This window comes from Schistocerca cancellata, chromosome 3 (genome assembly GCF_023864275.1).
Source record: "Schistocerca cancellata isolate TAMUIC-IGC-003103 chromosome 3, iqSchCanc2.1, whole genome shotgun sequence".
NCBI lineage: Eukaryota > Metazoa > Arthropoda > Insecta > Orthoptera > Acrididae > Schistocerca > Schistocerca cancellata.
In genome coordinates, this window is record NC_064628.1 from 867,483,128 (window position 1) to 867,507,418 (window position 24,291).

The 24,291-nt window shown below is 37.6% G+C and overlaps 1 protein-coding gene across 1 annotated transcript in view; it reads right to left on the reverse strand.

The window, feature by feature from the left end:
* LOC126175921 (hemocytin) overlaps window positions 1-24,291 on the reverse strand; it is a 486,280-nt gene that overhangs the window by 391,511 nt on the left and 70,478 nt on the right. The window contains exons 7-10 of the mRNA XM_049922991.1: window positions 23,037-23,132; window positions 20,952-21,143; window positions 20,051-20,264; window positions 13,995-14,128 (exon numbers count right to left, since the gene is read on the reverse strand). Of these exons, the coding sequence (XP_049778948.1) occupies window positions 13,995-14,128; window positions 20,051-20,264; window positions 20,952-21,143; window positions 23,037-23,132 (636 nt within the window). The remainder of the gene's footprint in view (window positions 1-13,994; window positions 14,129-20,050; window positions 20,265-20,951; window positions 21,144-23,036; window positions 23,133-24,291) is intronic.

Consider the following 24,291-nt stretch of genomic DNA (forward strand, 5'->3'; position numbering starts at 1 on the left):
CAGAGCTGCCATTTGTAGTCAGGTGACTCATGTGAAAAGTTTTCCGACATGATTATGGAAGCACAAAGGGAATTAACAGACTCTGAAAGTAGAATGGTAGTTGGAGCTAGACGCATAGGACATTCCAATTCAGAAATTATTAGGGAATTCATTCTGAGATCCACAGTCTCAAGAGTGTGCCAAGAATAGAAAATTTCAGACATTATCCATCACCATGGACAATGCAGGGGCCGACGGCCTTCATTTAATGATAGACAGCAGCAGCATTTGCATAGAGTTGTCAGTGCTAACAGTCAAGCAACACTGCAGCAAATAAATTGCTGAAATCAATGTTGAATGTATGACAAACATATCCATTAGGACAATGTGGTGACATTGGGCACTAATGGGCTATGGCAGCAGACAACTGAGTGAATGCCTTCGCAAACAGCACAACATCGCCTGCAGCACCTCTTCTGAGCTTGTGACCGTATCAGTTGGATGTTAGACATCTGGAAAAGTATGGCCTGGTCAGATGAGCCCCAGTTTTAGTTGGTATGAGCTGATAGCTGCGTTCGAGTGTGGTGCTGACCCTCAAAGCTTTTGTATCCTGCCTGGGAGGCGGCGCGTGGGTAAGGAACAGGAACAGGTACTGCAGATACAGTTAAGGCACCTTTACTAGCGGATAAGATATGCAAACATATTACATAGCTTTCAAGGTGGTGTGAAGCGAAGTGTCCTGGCTGTCTGCACCTGATGAAAATGGGATGAAGCAGTCGCGGAGCTCGTAGACCTCGACAGCACTGGCTAGAGGGCGCTGTCGTCTGTCTCTCTCATAGTGCCAACTTGAGAAACAATTCCGTGGCATCGTTGCTATCAATACCACAGAAGCCATTGACCCATGTTGTCAGCAATGCACTGTGCAAGCTGGTGGTGGCTCCATAATGGTGTGGGTCAAGTTTAAATGGAATGGACTGGGTCCTCTAGTCACGCTGAACCGATAATTGACTGGAAATGCTTACGTTCAGCTACCTGGAGGCCATTTCCAGCCACTTGTGGACTTCATGTTCCCCAGAAACAATGCAATGTTACCAGGCCACAAGAGTTTGTGACTAGTTTAAAGAACATTCTGGACAATTCGAGTAAATGATTTGGCCATCCAGATCATGTGACATGAATCCTGTCAAACATTTATGGAACATAACTGAGAGGTGAGTTTGGGTACAAAATCCCGCACTGGCAATACTTTTGCAATCATGGATGGCTGTAGAGGCAGCAAGGCTTAATATGTATGCAGGGGGCTTACAACGGCTTGTTGAGTTAATGCCAGGTATAGTTGCTGCACTACACCAGGCAAAAGGAGATCCAGCATGATGTTAGGAAGTATCCCATGACCTCTGTCACCTCAGTGAGGTGTCTATATGTGATACTAGCTCAGAAGAAGCTTGGAGTTCATTTAAGGAACTTATAAGTATTAAGATGTTGGTTGGTATTTGGCAAATACAGCAGTGTTTTGCGAAGAGAGGAAATTAAGTAAACAATGATTGAATGAATATTGATCAATTGTAGAAATAAGATAAAAAATTGTGTAATATGGAATAAAAGTATTATTTCTACTACAAACTGAGAGGAATTAACCATAAATTGTTGTGTAAAAGTGAAAGAAGTTATGCTCAGTCAGGGACTGATGAGTAATACATATCACTATGAAAATATTTCATCTACTATAGACAAAAGAAGGGCTATTGGTATGAAAACAACATACGCTACTGTTTCACTGACATTTTTAATATCAGTAATTATCAATAATTTAGATAACAGGGCACTTTTTGCTTGCAGTGCATGATACTTATGCACACAATAAAATATGAAAAATAGGGGTATTTAACTTATGAGTAAGGCAACAACTCACGAAATAATAGAGACATTAGGTCATCGACAGACACCCACAGCTGAATACCACTCATCTTAGAATTTGCCCTAAATCTGAGGAAGTTTTGATGACTCTTGTTTGAGTTTGTCGATGACCCAAAGCCTGAACTATTCAGTGATTTGTTACCTTTACTCATAAATTATTAAATTCTGCCAGAACTTCCACATATATGGTAACAACTTACTGAATAGTAGAGGCTTTGGGTTATCGACAGCTGCACAAACAAAAGTCATCAAAACTTCTCAAAATTTTGAGCAAATTCTTTTTCGAGCTTAGGTGTGCAAATGCACACACGAGCTCTCTCTCTCTCTCTCTCACTCACACACACACACACACACACACACACACACACACACACACACACACACACACACACACACACTTATACAGCTCTGATGTGTCACCTGAAAGAGTGAGTGGTATTCAGCTGGATCAGTAAAACCACTGTTTTGGGGATGTACACCTTTTCTTAATGTAACTCTGCAAAGATATGGGTTAAATGTCCCAAAAAAGTCAAAACTATTAATCCATACATATTATGAAAAATTACATAAAGGTGAGTGTGCATGTGAATATATATATGCTCCACATCTCCTCCTAAACCGATGGACCAATTTCAACCAAACTTGGAACAAATATACCTTACTGTCAGACAACAATTGCTGTGTGGGTAAGAACCACCTACCTATTGAATGGGTGGGGGTCAAAAAGAAGCACAACCAGTGACCTGTGAATTCCCTGACTTAACTCACCCAGTATTTGAGAATCAGAGCACTTAGTTACTTGCAACAAACTTTACACATAATTTCAAACTTTTACAGATTTTTTTTTCACTGACACCCCCTGCAAAATGATGAAAGGAAAGAAGTTTATCACTTACTACTTTTCTGCTGCTCATGTAGTAAATAGAATATATGACAATCAATAACTTTCCATTATTGTTCCTGTTATTAATCCAACATGAAAAGTTTAAGAATAATGAAATAAAAGTACCACATGAGGAATAACATTATAACTTATTACTGCTTTACTATTAACTGTATACATGACACATTTTGCAGACAGTATGCACATATAGCATTGATGCAACTGCAAAATTATATCATTGTACAACACATAGTTCAGGAAATATGACACCATAAACATTAAGCACAAGGCCAGACACTCCATGGTATGGGGTTGGAAGCACAGCTATAAATAAATACCTGGGCAATGCCAGCTTTCTCTGATGGTAATGGTATATGTTAAGAGCAAAGAGTGGCGTTATTGGTTTGGAACCTACACGTTTGTCATCAGATGGCTGTTTATGTTTATAATTTAATTTAGTGTGCACTGAATACTAAATGTTGGTTGTTTTTCATTGAGATGAATCTTCTTCAAGGAATTTTTATCTCCAATGCGCAGAAAATTTTTAAATCTTGCTTATTATTCTGTAAAATACAAACATCTCCAAAAACAGCCAACAAGCCATAAAGCGGCTTTGGATTTTTTATGGAATCATTAATTTGGTAATAGAGGCTTGCGTGTGCGTGTGCGTGTGTGTGTGTGTGTGTGTGTGTGTGTGTGTGAGTGCGAGTGTGTGTGTGTGTGTGGAGAGGGAGGGGGTGGGGATTGGGTCGGTTAAAAAGGGAGAGCAAAATTAAATACAACAAGCAGGCTCAAATAGATGTAGGGTACAGTAGTTATGCAAATATGAAAAGACTTGGATAAGATAAAGTAGCATGGAGAACTGCATCAATTCCGTCTTTGAACTGATAACCAAAGCAGCTACACCCTAGTAATCATCCAATGAACATGACTACTGGAAATACTGCAAAAATTCAGTCAAGATTATGGATTTTTCCATCTCTTTTGTGGTAATTTCACTGTCACAAAGAACTGTGACTGTACAACTTCTTAAGAATCTTGAGCAGGCCAACAATCATAGTTACAATTTATCTTGCTATCTATCTCTCTTTATCTCAATGAAGTAAGATAGGCATTTCACTGTTCTCCATGTCACTATACAATGCACACAAAGGACCAAAACCAATATTTTGAGAACCATCTCCAGATTCTTCAAAATCAAACCATGGACATTTTCAATATGTTGGAGGTTTGATGCAATTTTTTATTATTTTTTTTCCTTGCTGACTAACACAAATGTTTAGAAGCATTAAACTTCTGAGTCACCTTGCAAGCAGCTGATTTTGGTACCCAATGAAATAAGTGTGCTAGCAACATTACTTTTAATTCATAGCAAATATTTTTCAAAGTGTGAATTACTTGAATGTCATGTCTTAATAAATCTTAAATGTTTGGCCTCAGGTGTGTCATGGAATTTCTGGAGAACATCTAGGTGACTGTGTTTAGGAACCACTGGTAGGCATCTCTTTCCAAACAGATCAAAGTTTTTCCTGCAAAGTAATCCATTAACTACCTTAAATTGTCCTTTCACATCCTCTGACTGATTTAAGGCAAGCATAATATGAGATATCTTGGCGTCCTTCTTCTCCTCAGCAGAGAGATCCTGGAGTGCAGTCACTACCTTCATCAATGTCTTGATGGTCTTGTACGAGAGACAGTCAGCTACTTGGTGTTCCCTTACATTTTTGTACACTATGGTAATGTCATACTCTTGAAGACATAGCCTGGCGAGTCATCCTATTGGATCCTTAAGATCTGTCAGCGAACAAAGTGAATGATGGTCTATAACAATTGTGAATGGCCTTCCTTAGAGATGCTGTAGAAATTTGCTTTTGTAAGTGTCCTAGAAGCTTCTCTTTCCCATCAGAAATTTGCACCAGAACAGTGCCAATCCCATACCAACTGGCATCTGTGTGTGGTTCTGTAGTGCTCTCTCATCATACAGACCAAGTACAGGGTCAGCTGTCAGAGCTTCTCGCAGCACATCGAAAGAATCTTGTTGAGCACCACCCCAGATAAATTTAGCATCAGTCTTTAACATCTCTTGGAGTGGCCTGACTTTGATACAAAAGTCTTTGATAAAACAATGGTAATCAGAACATAATCCAAGGAAGCTTCTCACATCTCTAATACTTCTAGGAATAGATAATTCCATTATAGATCTCACCTTTTCTAGGTCTGGCCGCACACCTTCATTTGACACCAATATTTTGATTTCCTTTGCTCCAAAGAGACACTTTTTTGGATTAAGTTTCATTCCGCCTTGTTGGAGACACTTAAGAACAGCCCTCAGTCTTTTTATATGATCATCAAATGTCTCTGAGAACACTATAATGTCATGTAAATAACAAAGACACATTGTCCACTTCAGGTGACATAGAAGATTATCCATCTACCCATCATCTGTTCAAAAGTTGCTGGTGCATTAACAAACCAAACGGCATTACCTTAAACTCATACAGGCCATCAGGGGTGATGAATGCAGTTTTCTCATGATCAGCCTCATCCACTTCGATTTGCCAGTTATCTTATCTTATTAAGCTTCCTGTAATCAACACAAAAGCACCAACTGCCATCCTTCTTCCTGACGAGGACGACTGGTGACAACCATGGTCTCTGCAAAGGATGAATGATGCCATTCTTCATCATTTTCTCTACCTCGTCGTGAATTATTCAACGTTCTGTTGCTGACACACGGTATGTTCTCTGGCTTATTGGTTGATGGTCTCCAGTGCTAATCCGGTACTTCACCATCAATTTGTCTAATTTGCTCTTCACCTGTGGACTGAAGCATTCAGAGAACTCTTGAAGAATGGCAAGTAGCTTCTTCCGTTGTTTCTTAGTGAGATTTGGTGGTAGTCGAGTTAGAAGATCTTGTCTCATAGTAGTTGCGCTGATTTCGCCCACAGACTTGGCATGGGAGGTTTCTAAGATGCTCAGCTGTTCTTCAATTAACAGCTCAGCATTTGCTACGCATATGCGTCTTGGAAGGATCTGCGGTTCTCGGTGACAGTTAACTATCCACAATTCTCCAATTCCTTTCTTCAACAAGATGACAGAGGCTGGGAGGACCAAGTTATTCTTCAGTGGTATGCTTCTCTTACATTCCACTAAAAGATCCATGGATTGATGGATGGTATGACACGTGACAGTTACCTTTCTAGCACTGACTGCAGGAATGATCACTTCCTCCAGCACACATAGTCTCCACACACTCGGATGTGCATCTTCCTGTCCACAGTATCTCACCTCGTCTAGCATAATCTTTGAGCGACCACAATCTATAATTGCCTGAGACCTACATCGTCCTGCAACCACATCTTCTTGTTCACCTTTGTCATCCCAGAGTTGGCGTCAGCTAAGATCAGTCTGCTGTCTTCTGGCACAAGCATCATCAAATATCAGCCACCTTTCTCGACAATACTGCACCACATGTTCTGGTCGTCCGCAGTGGAAACACATCCTGGGTCCTCCAGACGTCAGTCTTCCTTGGTGTCCAAACAGGTTCCTCATGCGGCATTGTAGGAATGTAACTTCACCTGGGTCCTGACTTTTTCACCATTTTAAAGGATGAGAGATTGGGTTCAAAGTATGTTCCACTTCCTCCTGTATGACCTCTTGAAGTGTCATGGTTTTTTGCTCGCCGTGCAATCCAAGTACCTTCTGAACTTCCTCTCTCACTATCTGATGAAGAACACTTGTGATATCAGTTGCTTCCTCAATCACAGACATCAATACAATGTTTGGAAGCCGTTCAAACTTCTTGCACATAATTCTTTTTTGATGCATTGTCTCGATATACTGACACCATTTTATGAAGTTGTCTGCTATCACAACTTCCTTCAGTTGTAGGGCTTGATACATGTCCTCAGCAACACCCTTCATGAGATGTGCAACTCTGTCTTCCTCCTTCATTCTAGGTTCCACTATTTTACACAGCTTCAAGACGTCTTGAATGTAGGATGCTTTAGTTTCTCCTGGACACTGTGCCCTGCACTTTAATTTATCTTCAGCCTTGCACTTCTGTCGTTGTGTGTTGCCAAAATACTTGCGCAGTTTCGCCTGGAATACTTCCCAGCTTGTGAACTTCTCCTCGTTGTTCTCATACCATTGCTTGGCAGTGCCCTCCAAGCTGAAAAATATGTTAGCAAAACACACGGTGTCATCCCATTTGTTAAATTTGGCTATATGCTCAAATACCTTCAGCCACTTGTTTGGATCTTGGCCATCATCACCACAGAACCCGGAAGGATGTCTCATGTGGTGGCACACCATTGCTGTCATCATAACGTCCTCTTCTTCTTCTGTCTCTGACAGATTCCTATCAGTTGAATACGGCTTGAACTCGGGTTTCTCACCATGTAAATAGTGGCTCTGTCGTGACCTGATGTGAGCCACTGTGTTGTCGATAATGTGCGCTATCACAAGTTCCAATACCCAGCATCTCCACCAGAATAATGTCACATAGAAGGCGGTGTAATTAGGTGAATGATGAACACTAACTTCACTTAATGAAGGTTTATTCAGCACTTGCACACATAAGAGTGTGGAGCAAACTGCCTCTGGCCGGAACATACAGTATATTTACAGCTACAGAACATTCCAGTACAACGATGCTTGACATTTGTGGATACTTCTGGAATGTACTCGAACCAAATATAGAAATTAAAATTGTACAGTCTAGATAAGTTTTGAACTCACGACCCTCCATGCAACAGTTTAGTACCATAACCACTACACCACGATGCTACTCACTTCCTCCTCTGACAGTATGAAAGACAATCTTAATGTGGAGCAATAAATGTCATTTTTCTGGCACTGTAATCAAGAAAATTTTTGTTGTTTTCGAACTGCAGTGGATGATATACAACAAAATTCATGAGGAAATAAATACACTGTGAAGCAGTAGTCAAAATGCCTAACTCCTTAAACAGATGTCCAAAGATCATCAGGGGTGAGCACCACATATTATTCTTATAGCAATTTTTTTAGCAATAAAGACTTTCTTTCTTAAAGATGAGTTACCACAAAAATGAAAAGAAATGAATGAAAATATGCAAAATATGTCAACTTGTTGACTTGTCTCTCCCAGAGATTTACAATGATTTAAAAATCAAATGTGTCTGAATTAAGCTGTTTAAGAGTTCCAAAATGTGTTTTTTTTCCCAAACTTAAATTCTCATCAATACAGAACTAGAAATTTTGGGAGTTCTCACCATAGTTACTACCGTATCTCCTTCCCATGTGTTACACTTCTCATTGGTGCAGTAAATCTGGATGCACAGAAACTGAATATGTTGTGTCTTCTTTAAATTGAGAGAGAGACCATTTTTCAGAAAAACACTCAATAATACTTTTAACAACATTATTTACCATCCTTCTGTTGCTGTATGTGTGTTTGAAGTGATTGCAATACTAGTGTCATCTGCATAAAACACTCATTCTGCTTGTTGTAGATTTGAGAGAAGGTCATTTAGATCCGTGAGAAACAATAGGAAACCTAATATTAAGCCTTGTGGCACTCTAATAGCAGTTTCTACACAATCAGAAGACTCTTCCCCACTTACATTGGCTGAATTATTAAGTACAGCTTTCTGTATTCCTTTGGTTAGATATGACATTTTCCATTGGTTGAGTATACTACCAGTTTCATAAACACATTAGCTAACCCAGAATAATTTGTGACACTCTCAGTCAAATGCTTTAGATAGCTCACAGAAAATACCAACAAGTGCTATTTTGCTATTTCATGCTTATAAAATTTGATGAGTGGATTTGTAAATGGCATTCTTAGTTGAGCAACTCTTGTGGAATAGAAACTGATTTACTATGTATACTGTTGCTGCTCAGGTGTGACACTATTCTAAAACACATTGTCTTCTAAAAAATTTGGAAAATGATGACAGTAGTGAAACATGCCAGTAGTAGTTATTGACATCTCTCCTATAGATGACTTTAACAAATTTCAGTCACTCTGGAAAAATGCCTTGAGTGATGCATTACGTATTTCAGGAATGACGGAACAAGTCTTTAGTGCTCTGTTGGAAACACCAACTAATCCACATGAGCTTTTATTTTTGAAATAATATATAATGTTCTAATTTCAGAAGTAAAAGTTGGGGAGACATTCATACAACTGAATTTTATATGCATTGCTTTTTCAGTATACTGCTTTGATTTTTCTCTTGAACCGTTTGTCCCTATATTTTCTATTACAATATTAAGAAATCATTATTAAACATATCTACTACATGTGGCTGATCATTTATAGTCCTTCCCTTCAAATTAACAGTGATGTTATCATGTTCTGTGGCCTGTTGCCCTGTCTCTTCTTTTACTATATTCCCTACAGACTTAAGTCTGTTGTCAGAGTTACTGATGTCTGACATGATGTGCACATTCCTTGATTTTTTAATAACTTCTCTTGGTAGTTTTGACTTGTTTTTGTAATTTGCAACTATTGCAAGGATTTACTTGTTCTTGCCAACAGGTACATTTTTCTTTTCCTTCCACAACATACTTCAGTCCAGTAGAAATCCATGGTTTTTACATGGCTGTTTAATGTCCTTTCTTATAAGCTTATGCAGAAAGCTGTTTTCAAATAACAATACGAATTTATCATGGAACAGATTAACTTCATGTCAGCATTTGGTTCATTACAAATTTCATCTCAGGTTATCTCTTGTAAACTATTCTTAATAACAATTAACCTGGAGTCAGTAATTAATATCACTGATTTTCACTTAGAATATCTATATCGTCAAACACCACCTTATTTATCCTAGCCAATGGTCCATAGTGATCAGTGAGAGCATTTGTTACTGGGTATTTTCTTGCTTCGAACTTCATCAAAGGAAATATTAACAATTTGGATCCTACAATCTTTATCCACCTGTGATGGAAAATTAATTACTGGGATCAAATTGTAGGATTCCAAATAAGGTTTCCAGTCCACTTTTCTTATCAGAACCCTTCAGGAAATTTCTACTGATACTACCACAGACTATAAAGTGCTTGCTGTTTTCTATAGCATATTCCTGTTAAACAGCTTAAAATTTCCTAATGGGCATCTATATACACTTACAATTAATAGTTAACTATTTTGCAGTATTAATTCACTGGCACACACTATAAAATCTACTTCTTTCAAAGTTCTTGAAATTGATTCTGTCTCCTCATTTTCCCATATCAGTTCTACATGACTAAGACACTAGTGTGCAATCTCCAATCCTGTGATTATGTGGTGCTCAGACAGGTCAATTGCAAAGTCTAACAGAAAGAAGAAAGTTCTGCTGCTAGATATTTCGCACAGTAGAGGTGTGGGCCAGCAGTTGCAGGAAGTGTTGGGGAGCGAGTACCAGGTCATCAGCATTGTGAAGCCCAGTGCAAAGTTGTCTCAGGTGACTGACAGCATAGGGGAGTTAAGTAGGAATTTTACGGAGGAGGATCAGGTAGTGATAGTGGGTGGAGCAGGGAATAGTCTTTCTAGCAATGGGGAACATGATGTAGGTGTTAACCTGGTAAAGATAGCTACTCAAACTGGTGGCACTAAAGCTCATTTTGTGCAACTGTTTCCGCATCATCATCAGCCTCATCTGGATGCAGCTCTTAGGCGCATTAACATGGGGCTGGAGAAGGCACTGATGGCAGAGGGCATGGGTCACATTGCCAGTGGTGCACATTGAGTCTATCAGTAGATTGGGTTTCACTAGGCATGGCCTGCATCTCAATAGGTATGGGAAGGGGAGGCTGGCAAAGCTTATAGGAGACAGTGTAGTGGGTGGTGATGTGATCACTCATGGAAGTCTCTCTAACAAAGTGCTCACCTTCAGAGGACGTCATGTTTCCAAGAAAGAAGGAATTAGCATATTTCATCAAAATATAAGAGGTATTAGAGATAAAGTTAGTGATCTGCTTGTAGATGTTGACTCTGAAATTATTGGTATATCGGAGCACCACTTAAATAATTTGACAATTCAGAGGCTTTCTCTACCAGGTTACTGATTAACTGGCTGTTTTTCAAGGAGTTTCTTGCAGGGTGGGCCAGTGGCCATGTACGTACAGAAAGTATTCCATTTGAGTCCATAGACATATCACGCCATTGCACTGAACAGATATTTGAATGTTGTGCAGGGCAGTTAAATTTAGTGAAACTAAACTTCTAATTGTTGTTGTTTATAGCTCCCCTAACTCTGACTTCAGAGCATTTCTGCTCAAGCTAGAGAGGGTTCTTGATTCATTTTGTAGGAAGTACCAGAAATTAGTTATATGAGGTGACTTCAATATTAATTTTGTATATGGTGGTGCAAGAAAAAGGATGTTAGTAGATCTAAATTCATACAATCTGGTGCAGACTGTGAATTTTTCAGCTAGGGCGCAGGGGAACAGTAGGAGGCCATAGACAATATTTGTATTCATTCTTCATTACCAGATGGGCACTCTGTTAGTAAAAGGGTGAATGGCCTTTCAGAAGATGATGCACAAATTTTGACACTAAAAGGCATTTGTACTCAAACAAATGTCACATATAATTACAAACTATGTAGGAAAGTCAATCCAACAGCAAAAGAGAGTTTTTTAAACCTCGTCAAGGAACAAGAGTGGCAGGATGTTTATAGTGCCAATAACATAGATGACAGTTATAATCCTTTCCTTAACACATTTCTCATGTTCTTTGAGAGAACACTCTAAACGGGGTACTAGCAGTAAAAGCCAGCGTGTGTGGCTGACTAGTGGGATAAGGATATAATGTACAACAAAGTGAGAATTATATCAAAACGTTAGAAAGTAGTCACAATCAAGCTACAATAGCCCATTACAAACAGTACGGTAAGGTGCTTAAAAATGTTATTAGGAAGGCAAAGAGTATGAGGTATGCAAATAGAATAGCTAATTCACAGGATAAAATTAAAACCATATGGTCAGTTGTGAAGGAAGTGTCTGGTCAGCAGTGCAAGGTCGATGACATAAAGTCAGTTAGTAGTAAAAATATTTCTGTTACTAATAAATCAGATATATGCACAGTATTTAACAATCATTTTCTGAGCAATGCTGGTGAATTAAATAAATATTTAGTTTCTACAGGGAAACATAACTCTCTTCGCAAATGTCCTTCCGAGATTGATGTCTGAAATACTCCTCTGTGATACATACAAGGAGGAGATTGAGTCAATAATTAAATCACTGAAGACTAAAGACTCTCATGGATATGATGGATTGCCCAGCAGAATATTAAAGTACTGTGCTGCACGTTGGCTCTGTATTTAACCATATTTGTAATTTTTCCTTTAGGAATGGCCCATTTCCTGAATGTTTGAAGTACTCAGTAGCAAAGCCGCTTTATAAAAGGGAGAAAAGGATAATGTATACAATTTTAGGCCTATTTCTATGCAATCAGTGTTTGCTAAAGTTATGGAACAGGCTGTATACGTAAGGATAATTGATCATTTTGTATCAAACGATTTGCTATCAAATGTATAGTTCGGCTTTAGAAGTCATTTAACAACTGAAAATGGTATATTCTCTTTCCTCTGTGAGGTACTGGATGAGTTAAACAAAAGGTTTTTGAACACTAGGTTTTTTTTTTATTTAACTAAGGGGTTTGATTGTGTTGATCACAAAATATTGCTCCAGATGTTGGACCATTACAGAATACGGGGAGTATCTCACAATTGGTTCATGTCTTACTTTAGCAACAGACAGAAAAAGGTCATTCATTATTCACAGTGTTGAGAATGGCTGTGATGTGGGGTCTGAGTGGGGTACGGTCAAATAGGGGATGCCCCATGGATCAGTGTTGGGGCCACTCCTGTTCCTTATGAAATGCCCTCTAATATTAAGGGTAACTCTAAAATATTTCTGTTTGCTGATGACACTAGCATGGTAGTAAAGGATGTTGTGTGAAACATTGGCTTGGTTTCAAATAGGCCGGTAAGTTCATGGCTTGTAGAAAATAAACTAATGCTAAATCACAGTAAGACTCAATTTTTACAGTTTCTAACACACAATTCAACACAACCCAACTTTTTAATTTCATAGAATGGGCATATGATTAGTGAAACTGAACAATTCAAATTTTTAGGTGTTCAGATAGATAGTACACTGTCATGGAAATCCCAAATTCAGGATCTTGTTCATAGACTTAATGCTGCCATTTTTACTATTCGAGCGGTATCTGAAGTAAGTGATCATCCAACACGAAAATTAGTCTACTTTGTTTATTTTCATTTGCTTATGTCATATAGTAATATATTTTGGGGAAACTCTTCCCATTCTGAATAGATATTTTGGGCTCAGAAACGGGTGGTTCAGGCAATAAGTGGTGTAAGTTTACGAACCTCTTGTCGACCCCTATTCACGAGTCTGGGTATTTTGACATTTGCCTCTCAATTCCTTACTGTCATTTCTTGTTAACAAATTTAGCTTATTCCCAAAAATAAACAGCTTTAACTCAGTTAATACTCAGCAGAAATCAAACCTGCATTTGGATCGGTCTTCCTTAACTCTTGTGCAGAAAGGTGTGCAGTATACTGCTGCATCCATTTTCAATAAGCTACCACAAGAATTCAAACATCTTTGCAGTAAACCATATGCTTTCAAATCTATTCTGGCGAGGAGTTCCTTGAAAAATTAAGCTGATTCTTGTTATATTGTTGATTGCGTTTACTTAAACTTTTGGCTTGACTTTTTTTGGGTTCATAAACATTTTTTTATCTGTTATTACTTTTACATTGTAATTTCATGTACTGACACATTCCATGACCTTGGAAATTTGCTCCTCAATTTGATCCTATGGAACTTGATGTGTAAACATATAAATAAATAAATAAATAAAAAGTCTCTCTTTTCAGAGCTTGCTACATCTTCTAAGCAGACAAGATCATCTACCACAAAAAATATTTTTAATAATTGTATCCTTAAGTGTCATGAAGGTAAATGCAGTTCAAAGATAAAACAAGCAACATACCCAAATAAGAAACAAAATGTGTATAATGTAAATTTGTAATAACATATCCTAATAAAATACAACGAGTGATGAAAGCTTAAACTCTGATCACTAAGAAAATTTCATTTTGTATTTAACAGTAGTGGGATAAATCTTTACACCTTTTTCCTTTCATTTCTTTTCTGTCATATATCAGCAGTGACAGTTTTAAGATGCTTGTAAATCACTCACCATTTAAATACAGCACATATTCTTTCTCTTGAGCAAATACTCTGATGTGGCGCCCATTTTGCCTGTCTATTAAGACACTAAAAGTACTGTCTACTTTGTCTTGTGCCAAAGTATACACACAGTCTCCTTGGAAGCTGTGGAAATAACAAAGTGGAATTACAGTTAAATATTTTATTAAGAGATTGAACATTGAAAAGTTATGTGTTTTGTTGAAGAATTAGACTACATATTAATCCGGGAAAACAAACACTTCCACTAGTTCAGTACAACAACTTTGTTACATTGTTTTAATTGGTCTGCTTCCTCACATTATCTGTCTAATGTCAAAAGAGATGGTATGAAAATCACTTTTTATTAGTCATTACATTGCACACAGTAACTCATCAATCTGAATAACTAAGCTCACGGTTTTGTGAATAAAAGTATGCCATACAGAAATGAAATTTCACAAGTGCATTAGTTGCTCTGTCAATCACACAATCTGAATAACTAAGCTCACGGTTTTGTGAATAAAAGTATGCCATACAGAAATGAAATTTCACAAGTGCATTAGTTGCTCTGTCAATCACAGGATTTGTATAATGATTTGCAGCTAACTGCAACATATATTAACTGGCTAAACAACATATCAGCATGGTCCTGCTAAACAAAGACCTTATTTCCAGTGTTTTGAGAACATGATTTCAAAAATTATGCATCTATCTGAAATCATTAAGAACCATATGAAAAGAATTTAGCTTATTTTACACAATAATAAAGCAAAATAAAGTTGTTATTGCCATATTCACTGTAAACATTTTCACAGTTACAGTAGTTGATACTAGCTTGAACCAATAAAATTTCATAAAATCTATAATTTTTTGCATTGACAAAGGAAATAGGTCAGAAAAATAAAAATAAAAGTGATTAAGAAAAGAGTATTAAAAGACAATCAATGGACCATTAACCCAAAGAGTAACATTAATAGCCATCTGAAATAAAAATTCCTTATTCATAAAGTATCTTCAGATAAACAAGGTGTGTCTGGAGAGTTTGGTGAATGGCCTCAGAAAATAAAGGAAACGGACCTTCCAAGTAGTCACCATTAGCTACAACACACTCCTGACATCAGTTGTAAGGCTGTTTGAAACTGTGGGAAAACACCTGTGGTATTGCTCAAAGCACCATGGTCACATGTTGTTGGATATCTGCAACAACTAGGCACTCAACTTTCTCACTCAGTGCAAGGTGACTGTTCTTCAATACCCTCTTTGTTCTCCAGATTTGGTGCCGACAGACTTCTGTTTACTTCCCCACCTTAAATTAGCTCTGAAAGGCTTATGCTTTGCCGACACTGCTCATGACCACAATGCTTTGAGCAATTCAACAAGAAGCACTTGCTGACATTTGGGTCTTAGCATCCAGAGACAACAGTGGTCATGTGTGTGAGGATTCTTCCTTTGTAACTCCGTTTTAATTTGTTACCCAGCAGGACCTCAAGGAATTTTACACACTGTGCTTCATTTAGCCTATGACCATTAATATCTACTTCTGGAACTCATCTGTGCAAGAGTCTGTTACGTAGAATTTTGTGATCCACATAATCAAAGGTTTTGGCAAAGTCACAGAATATACCAATAGGGTATTTTTTTGTGTAGCTCAGCTGGCTCTTCACGTATGAAGTTTTGTATTGCTCTCTCTGATACTTCTGCTTACAGTTTTCTGCTCATATGTACAAAACATATATGAAAATGCAAATACAAGGGTACAGAGCATTTTATATTTAGCAAAATGGATAGCAGTCTGTGTTCATCATGGTATGAAATTAGGTCTTAAACCTTTGACTTTCTAATGTGTGTTCCATTAAAGAAAATCAGAGACCAAGCCCCATGGTACATATTCTTTACAGATGATATTATTATGTAAGGTATCACAAAGGATGTCACAGAATATGAGTTGGATGCGTGAAGACTAGTACTGGACGACAAAGGGCTTAAAATCAGGAAAATTAAAATTGAATATCAGTGCCTGGGAAGAGAAGAAATGAAACAGCTTAAATGTATGAGGTGAGTTTAAAGAGAGTTTCAGCACACTCGATCAACAATGGTAAGTAATGGAAGCCTCGATCCTGTCACAGACTACAGGGAGAAAACTGGATGGAGAAAATGGAAAATAATCCTGGTAATGACTGTGACTGAAATACAAACATCAGAGCCAAAATAAGAGCCTATAAGACAGCAATGAGGTCACATTGCTATAGAATGCACGTATGAGGATAGTTACTAAAATCAAGTGCAAGAGACTAGATGTACCCAAGATGAAAATGCTGAGATTGGCATGCACAGTCACTGGAATGGAAAGCATTTCAAATGATGAAATCTGAAGAAGTTTAAGCTGTTGAGGTATCCAAGAAAGTCCAGAACATAAGACTCCAATGGTGTTTGACATGTCATGAGAATTTATCAAACTCACAACACAAGCTGGGTGAAGGAGACAGCAGGAGGTCAATGGAGAAATGGTTTCTTTTTCATCTCAAAAATCTAATATTATCTATAAAGTACAAATTGCAGAGTTAAGACATTTAAGAAGATGTGACTTCCAGTTCTTATCAATACAAACACCTAAAAATTTAGAATATTATGATTCATTTCTTAGTTTACCCCATGCATTATTTCTAATGCAGTAGTAAGGGTTTGTGCAGTACTGAACTGAACATACTGTGTCTCATCTAAATTAGTGACAGTCCATTTGCAGAGTGTCAGTTACCAATTTTCAAGAAAGTATGATTTACATTTTCAAGTGTTTAAATAACCCCATTAGACTTGGTTATAGTGCTTACATCATCAGCAAAGAGCTATTTCTGCTTCTTGAAGATATGATGGGAGATCATTTACAATCATTTACACACACTCTAAGGAAAAAAAGAAATTGAGTGAGAGAGAGAGAGAGAGAGAGACAGACAGACAGAAAGACAGACAGACAGAGAGAGAGAGAGAGAGAGAGAGAGAGAATGAAAATTGGTCATAAATTTATATTCACACAGATATCAACAGAAAATGCAAAACTATAAACTTTGGTGGCTGATCAATGAATATGAGACACTGCTGCACAATTTCACTGTGCAGCTGACAAGAGTAGCAAACAGGGGACACATCAATGCCAGGGCCTAAAGTATTTGCAAATTTCATTCTGTATACTCAGTAGGACAGTAACTATGCCTCACAGACAGGCACATGAACAATATACCCAGATGTCAGCATTTGAGAGAGAATGTGTAGTTGGGCTTGAAGAAGTCAGTTGGAGCAATCAGTGAATTGCTCAACATTTGAATAAGTACAGTGTTGTTATTTGATGATGTTGGCAGGAATGGGTGAACCACAGCAGAACACAGCATCAAGAAACAAGCGGTCAACCTAGAGAAAAGAGAGGATCGAGCATTCAGTGCCCCGGATTCATCATATCATTGATCCGACATGCAACTGGCGCTTCAGTGATTACAAGGAGCATTAATAGGAGGCTCACTGAAATGGCGTGTTGCTCATAGCACTCCTTGTGCCAAATATCATTGTTCTCTGTACACGAAAGGGCTCATTTGCAGTGGTGTCAGGCACATACAGCTTGGAATCTCACTGACTGGGATAGGATTGTCTTCAGTGAAGAGTCCCACTTTGAACTGAGCCCCAATGCCCAGAGAAAACATGTCTGAAAATGCCCCAGACAGCAGTGGCGTACCAACCTGACTGTTGTCCACCAGGAGTGATGGTCTGGGGTGTCACTTGATTTCATAGCAAGACCCATTTGGTTGTAATCTGCAGGACCCTTATAGCACTATGGTACGTTGCTGATGTTCTATACTCCATTTTGTTGCCTTCATGGCAAGCCATCCTAGGCTTGCATTTCAGTGAGATAATGCCCACTCACAAACAGCACGAGTTTCTACTGTCTTCTTGCTGGCCAAACCTTACCTTGGGCAGTAAGGTTGCTGGGTCTCTCCCCAACTGAGAATATTTGGAGCATTGTGGGCAGGGAACTCCAACCAGCTCAGGATTTTGACAATGTAAGGTACCAATTGGGCAGAATTTGGCACATTATACCTCAGGAGGACATCCAACAATTCTGTCAATCAATGCCAAGTTGCATAACTGTTTTCATACGCGCCAGAGGTGGACCAATGTGTTATTGACTTGCTCAGTTTGTAATGCTCTTTCTCTTGAATAAATCATTCAATTTTTTCTGAATTTGTTTGTTTGACTATATATGTACATCACATCTACCAATTTCCATCCCATTCAGATAATTCCATCATTATGCATACTGTTCTTCCTCTTCTTCTTTTTAAGGGTATAATAACAACAAGACTGGGTCCAGTGTTGGTTTATTGATTCCTGTTGTATACCTGTAGTGATAATTACCCTTTCTGAAGATACTATTTCATTGTGTACATTCCCTGAGTTTCATAATGCAGCAAGGCAACAAGCTGCAGCCTTTTAGTTACAGAGGATGAAAACTAGATATCAGCAAGATCTCTAATATCACAGCATTTTAGCTTTTATAGGAGAATATTGTGAACTGCACAATCAAATGCTTTTGACAAATCACAAAAGAGACCAGACAGTAATATTTAATTATTAAAATTTTGTATAAAACAATTTGTGAACTGAAAAATCACATGTTCTGTGTAGATATCATTTTGAAATTCAAATTGAGACAATTATCTTATTTTGAGAGACATGTGTTATGGTTCTTGTGCACTGACCATCTTATTTTGAGAGGAAAAAATCATTCGAAATATGTGCACTTCAAATCACAAAGAACCATGTCAACCATTATTTAGAAAACTTAAAATATTACCTCTGCCATCCTTATACATATATGAGATTATATTTTTGTACGCCAGACATGAATTATTTGAGGGAAACCATTTTGTCCATTCACATGATACTAGAAACAAAGGAAATGTTATGCTCCCCACCCACCACCTCAGATTGTATGTCCAGGGACCTCAATACATGGGAATGAAAATTTGTAATAAATTAAAAGGGAACAAGATGATGCAGATGAATTTAGGTTCACTTAAAAGGAAGCTATAAGAGGTACTGACACTGAAGTGTTGATTACTCAGTGGAAGAATTTGTGTGGGACAAACTGGAAATTTGTGCTGGATACAATGTGTTTCACATTTCAAGAAATATCCTTATAGTGTTGTTATTTTATGATAGTGCTATTATTTATTAATGTAAAAATCATTGTAAATGTTTTACAAATTTTTGACATGTCTCCTGTGCACAAACCAAATGGATTGCAAATGTATGCCATGATATGAACAAAACACAATTCACAAAAAGACTTGTGTTATGGTTCTTGTGCACATAATTTTTCCCAGAACATTCAGGGTAAGTGGTGAGATTGTTTGGTAATTATTAATCTGCCACACCATCTTTCTGGTAAAGGTGTCTGACAATAGCACATGTCAGTTTGTCTGGAAATCGTCCCTGTGTTAGTGATGTGTTGCATTTAGAATAGGATTTTAGTACTTTACTTGAGCTATTGTCAACTAAATGAGAGTTCAAGGTTTTGGTGGTTAGGGGGTTAGTTACACTCTTAATTTCTTCAGCTGAGCAAGGAGTAATTGTAACCTGCCTGTGTGTACTGTATGTATGGGTCAATTCTTCTTATATATATATTCTTTTCTTTATACTTTGAATTGTCCATACTAGGAGCACCAAATAGAGGAACAATAGATGCAGGATGACAAACAGGAATAAGTGAAATGGAAAATACAAACCATTCATAAAAGAGGAAAAGAGGTTGCAAAAAAAAAAAAAAATGTTGTCTATCATCTCACTTTGAGGTTTGTTTTATTTTGGAAGTATGTATTCAGACAATATTCTTTTGCCTGAAATTTTATTATTACTTAGTAATAAATACTGTTTTACATTTAATACTAAGTAGTTTTAGGCCCACAAATATCATTAATAGCACACAGTCTAGATTTAAGCAAAATAAATATGGTTTGGGAAAAATCAGGCCATTGGCTATCTTAAGAAGAATATAATTATAATAATATAACAACAGACCTTATGATTTTTCCATCAAATGTCTTAAAATGGCTTCCTGACCAAGTGAAACAGTCTCCTGGTAGTGGGTTATTGAAAATTACAGCTGGTGTCCTGCTGTTGAAATCAAGGGGACTCCATTCATGTGGTATTGTACCCAAAAAAGTGGTCTTGTTACTAAAAATCTGAGAATGGGACTCCAGGAACTCAGATGGAAGCATTTCCACTAAAGAATCTGTAAGTTATATAAATTATTAAGTTTACAACAATACACAAATGAGTACAATTTAAATGCAAGAGTCAGACAAGAATGGAACATTCATCAAAAGAAAGAATGTAAAGAATATATAACAAAATGCAATAGATTCCTACTCATCACATGGAGAAGGTGTTGGATGGCTGACAGATACACTGAAAGAAGATAGCTCGATATTACTAGCTCTTGGACAAAGTCCATGTCAGTTGCAGACAAAACACACACACATTTATACAAGCATAACTCATACATATGGCCTCTGTTGTCTACAGGCACTATGGCTTGGCAACAGAACACCAAAAATAAAAGAAATACATGGCCATGTTACAATGCATTTCTTTCATTTTTGATCTTCTTTTACTTTTGGTGTTCTGTGGTTTGGTCTTAGCACTGAAAGACGACAATGGTTATGTGTGTGAGTTATGCATGTTTAAACATAAGTGTGTTTTGTCTGTAACTGATGAAGGACATGGTCTGATAGCTGATGATATCAAGCAGTCTTCAGTCTTCCTTCAATGTGCCTGTCAGCCACTCAATGACTCCTTTATATGGAGAGTAGCAATCCATCCCGTTTCATATTGTAGTATTCCATCCTGAATTTTACACTGTTTGACACTGTAACTGAGTTAGATTTACAGCTTGAACTGAGTGTACTGTGATATTTACCGTACTGGCACTGTGGTATATTGGGTGGGCTAAAGGCTCCAGTTGCATAGTCACAGATGTATTCTTCAGCAGGTGGTTCACTGAATCGTCCTCCTGGAGGACAGGATATTGAACATGCAAAGCGGTTACCAGATTGATGACAGGTATACTGCCCATTGAATTTCAGATTTTGAGGAGTACAGGCATCAGCCACTAAAAAGGAAAACAGAAAGGTAAGTATTATATGTCTGCTATTTGCTAAAATCGATAATCATTACACACTATCAGTGACATCTACTGAGCAGTTAGTAGTAATTCTTACATCTCTATAGGTCCTGGTATTTGTATTTATTTCATTTATTTCCTTCCTTTCATAATACTGTCATTCTCAAAAGCAATACTCACTCAATTTAAGCATTTGAAATAAAGATTATTACTATTATTATTATTATTATTATTATTATTGGGACAAACTATTTTCCAAACAGCTACATCTTTTGTCTCGTCTGCTACAGCACACACTGCTTCTTAACATAAGGTTCCATTATGATATCCTTATGACCTGGTTTAATGTAGCCAAAAATGTTTTAGTGGTTTTTGTAAGTCAAAACTAGTTGTCACTTGTCAGATTCCTAATGCCAGGGGTCATATTACTAATCCTCTACAATGGACCCCAGACTAAGGCTGAGGTGTCATGACCAACATTATAAAATTCATTATGTGAAGTGCGTGATTCAGAATTTACCATTGGACATAAATAATGTCATACTACCTACTGGAGAAACAACACTCTAGTTACTACAATTTGCAAATGGTTTTTATTCTATAACAATTGTTCAAGGCAAAATACAGAACACCAATTTCAGTGGTTATGGCCACTGACAAGTCAGTATTACACTATTTGTCATAAAGTGTTCATTCTAACAGGGGCAAAACATCAACATGTATAAAAGCTTATTGATAACATACACCAATATTGATATTTTGCTCCATTTTGTTTAATCATCTTGTGACAATTAGTATAAAATTCACTTGTAAAAAGATGGTACAATTGGCCAAAACTGGTAATGTGTATATTACTGTGAGTATTAATTACCAAATATAATATTTGTAAATTTTGGATATTTTGTTTTCACTGCTTGATCCAAATCATGAACTTAAGCAGTAGTTAATGACTCAATAATAATATTTAATATTAACACAGAAACACACATACCATTTTTATAGTTCCAGCACTCTCCAATTCATTTGCCCAATTTCAAACAACGAAGCAAAATAGGATAACAATGAATAGTAGAGCTTCTTTCTTATATATGCAAAATCTAATGTTGCTAAAACACACATTTAAAAAAAGGTTACATGTACTCAGCCACACAGTAAACTATACAGTTATGTTACTGCAACGAGAGAAGGAGAATATCAAATCATAGCTCTCCTTAATCAGAAAATCATTTGAATTCCCAACTCAATGAAAGAGCACCAAAGATGAAAATATTATGGTTAAATTAATATATAATTTAAGCAATAGCAGTTATTCTTTGTACACATAATTATGTACCAGTGGCAATGCATCATTATAAATGAATTTCTTGCTTCCTCATCAAAAAGAAGCTTTGTACCATCACACTGGCTGTCAGTTGGTGTCGTACCTGGACATGAATTAGACAGGAAGTGCAGAACATCGCACCAGCTGACCACACTTAGACATAACACTGACTCCATCATGTGGGGAAATAAAGTGGTTAATATTCCACCCCCACCCTCACCCGCCCTACGTATCCAATTATTGATTTGTGTTTACGCCCGCTCATTTTACATTTGGACACCCCACGGACGGCCATTTGCATTTTAATTCCTCAGCTCATAACCTTTTTGACATCCAGCATGGAGTACTTTCAGTTTATTAATTTTGAATTCATAACTACTGCAGTTTGCAACTGAGCCTTCAAATTTAGAACTGACACACATCCTAAACAAAGCCCTCTGACAGTTATTCCCACTGTACAATATTTTGAGCAGCATTAAAATTTATTTTTCTTAATGAATACCTGTCCACAAACACAAAACAGTTATAAAACACAAAACAGCTACAATACATTAACTTACAGTATTGACATTGTGGTCCTCTGTAATCTTGGGGGCAAAGACAGACATTGAAAGTGAGGCAGCTACCACCATTCTGGCATGGAGGATTGCAGATCGCTGCAAAGAAACAATATGTTTTTAAATCAAAAATCACATTATATTTAACAAACTTATAACTCTAAGTAAAAAGCCATACTCATGGAATACTTGTATTCTAAAAAGGAAACGGACTTACTTTCTCATCACCATCAAGATCATAAGAAACAGAGACAGTCTCAGATCAGGGAAGGAAAAGGGATGAAATTGGCTGTGCCCTGTCAAAGAATCCCCCTGCCATAACCTTTGGGAATTTAGGGGAAACCACTGAAAACCTACAATGGCTGGACAGGGATTTGAACCACTGTCCTCATAAATATGAGTCCAGTGTCTGAGCAATATTGCATATTCAGTGCATTCTTTTCTCTAGGTAATACTGAATACAGTTTGATGTATGAATGGCTGGACAGGAATTTGAACCACTGTCCTCATAAATATGAGTCCAGTGTCTGAGCAATATAGCATATTCAGTGCATTCTTTTCTCTAGGTAATACTGAATACAGTTTGATGTTGTACACACAATTGAATATCATATGAAAGGGAACCCAAAAATAACTATAAACACCTTCCAGATGTCCAATGACTGAAAGAAATGAAATGGCAAATTACATCTGTAAAAAGACCGTGGTTTAAGAGGAAAAGTAATGCATTGAGCATACTCTGGTACGGGGCTCCCTGGAAGATCAATGCCTACCGGAGGAAAAGGATCTAGAAGGCTGTTAGAGGGCACTGTATCACCGCAGCACTACGAGTGCATCATCTGTCACACCACATAAATACATCTACATCTACATCTACATCCATACTCCGCAAGCCACCTGACGGTGTGTGGCGGAGGGTACCTTCAGTACCTCTATCGGTTCTCCCTTCTATTCCAGTCTCGTATTGTTCGTGGAAAGAAGGATTGTCGGTATGCCTCTGTGTGGGCTCTAATCTCTCTGATTTTATCCTCATGGTCTCTTCGCGAGATATACGTAGGAGGGAGCAATATACTGCTTGACTCTTCGGTGAAGGTATGTTCTCGAAACTTCAATAAAAGCCCGTACCGAGCTACTGAGCGTCTCTCCTGCAGAGTCTTCTACTGGAATTTATCTATCATCTCCGTAACGCTTTCGCGATTACTAAATGATCCTGTAACGAAGCGCGCTGCTCTCCGTTGGATCTTCTCTATCGCTTCTA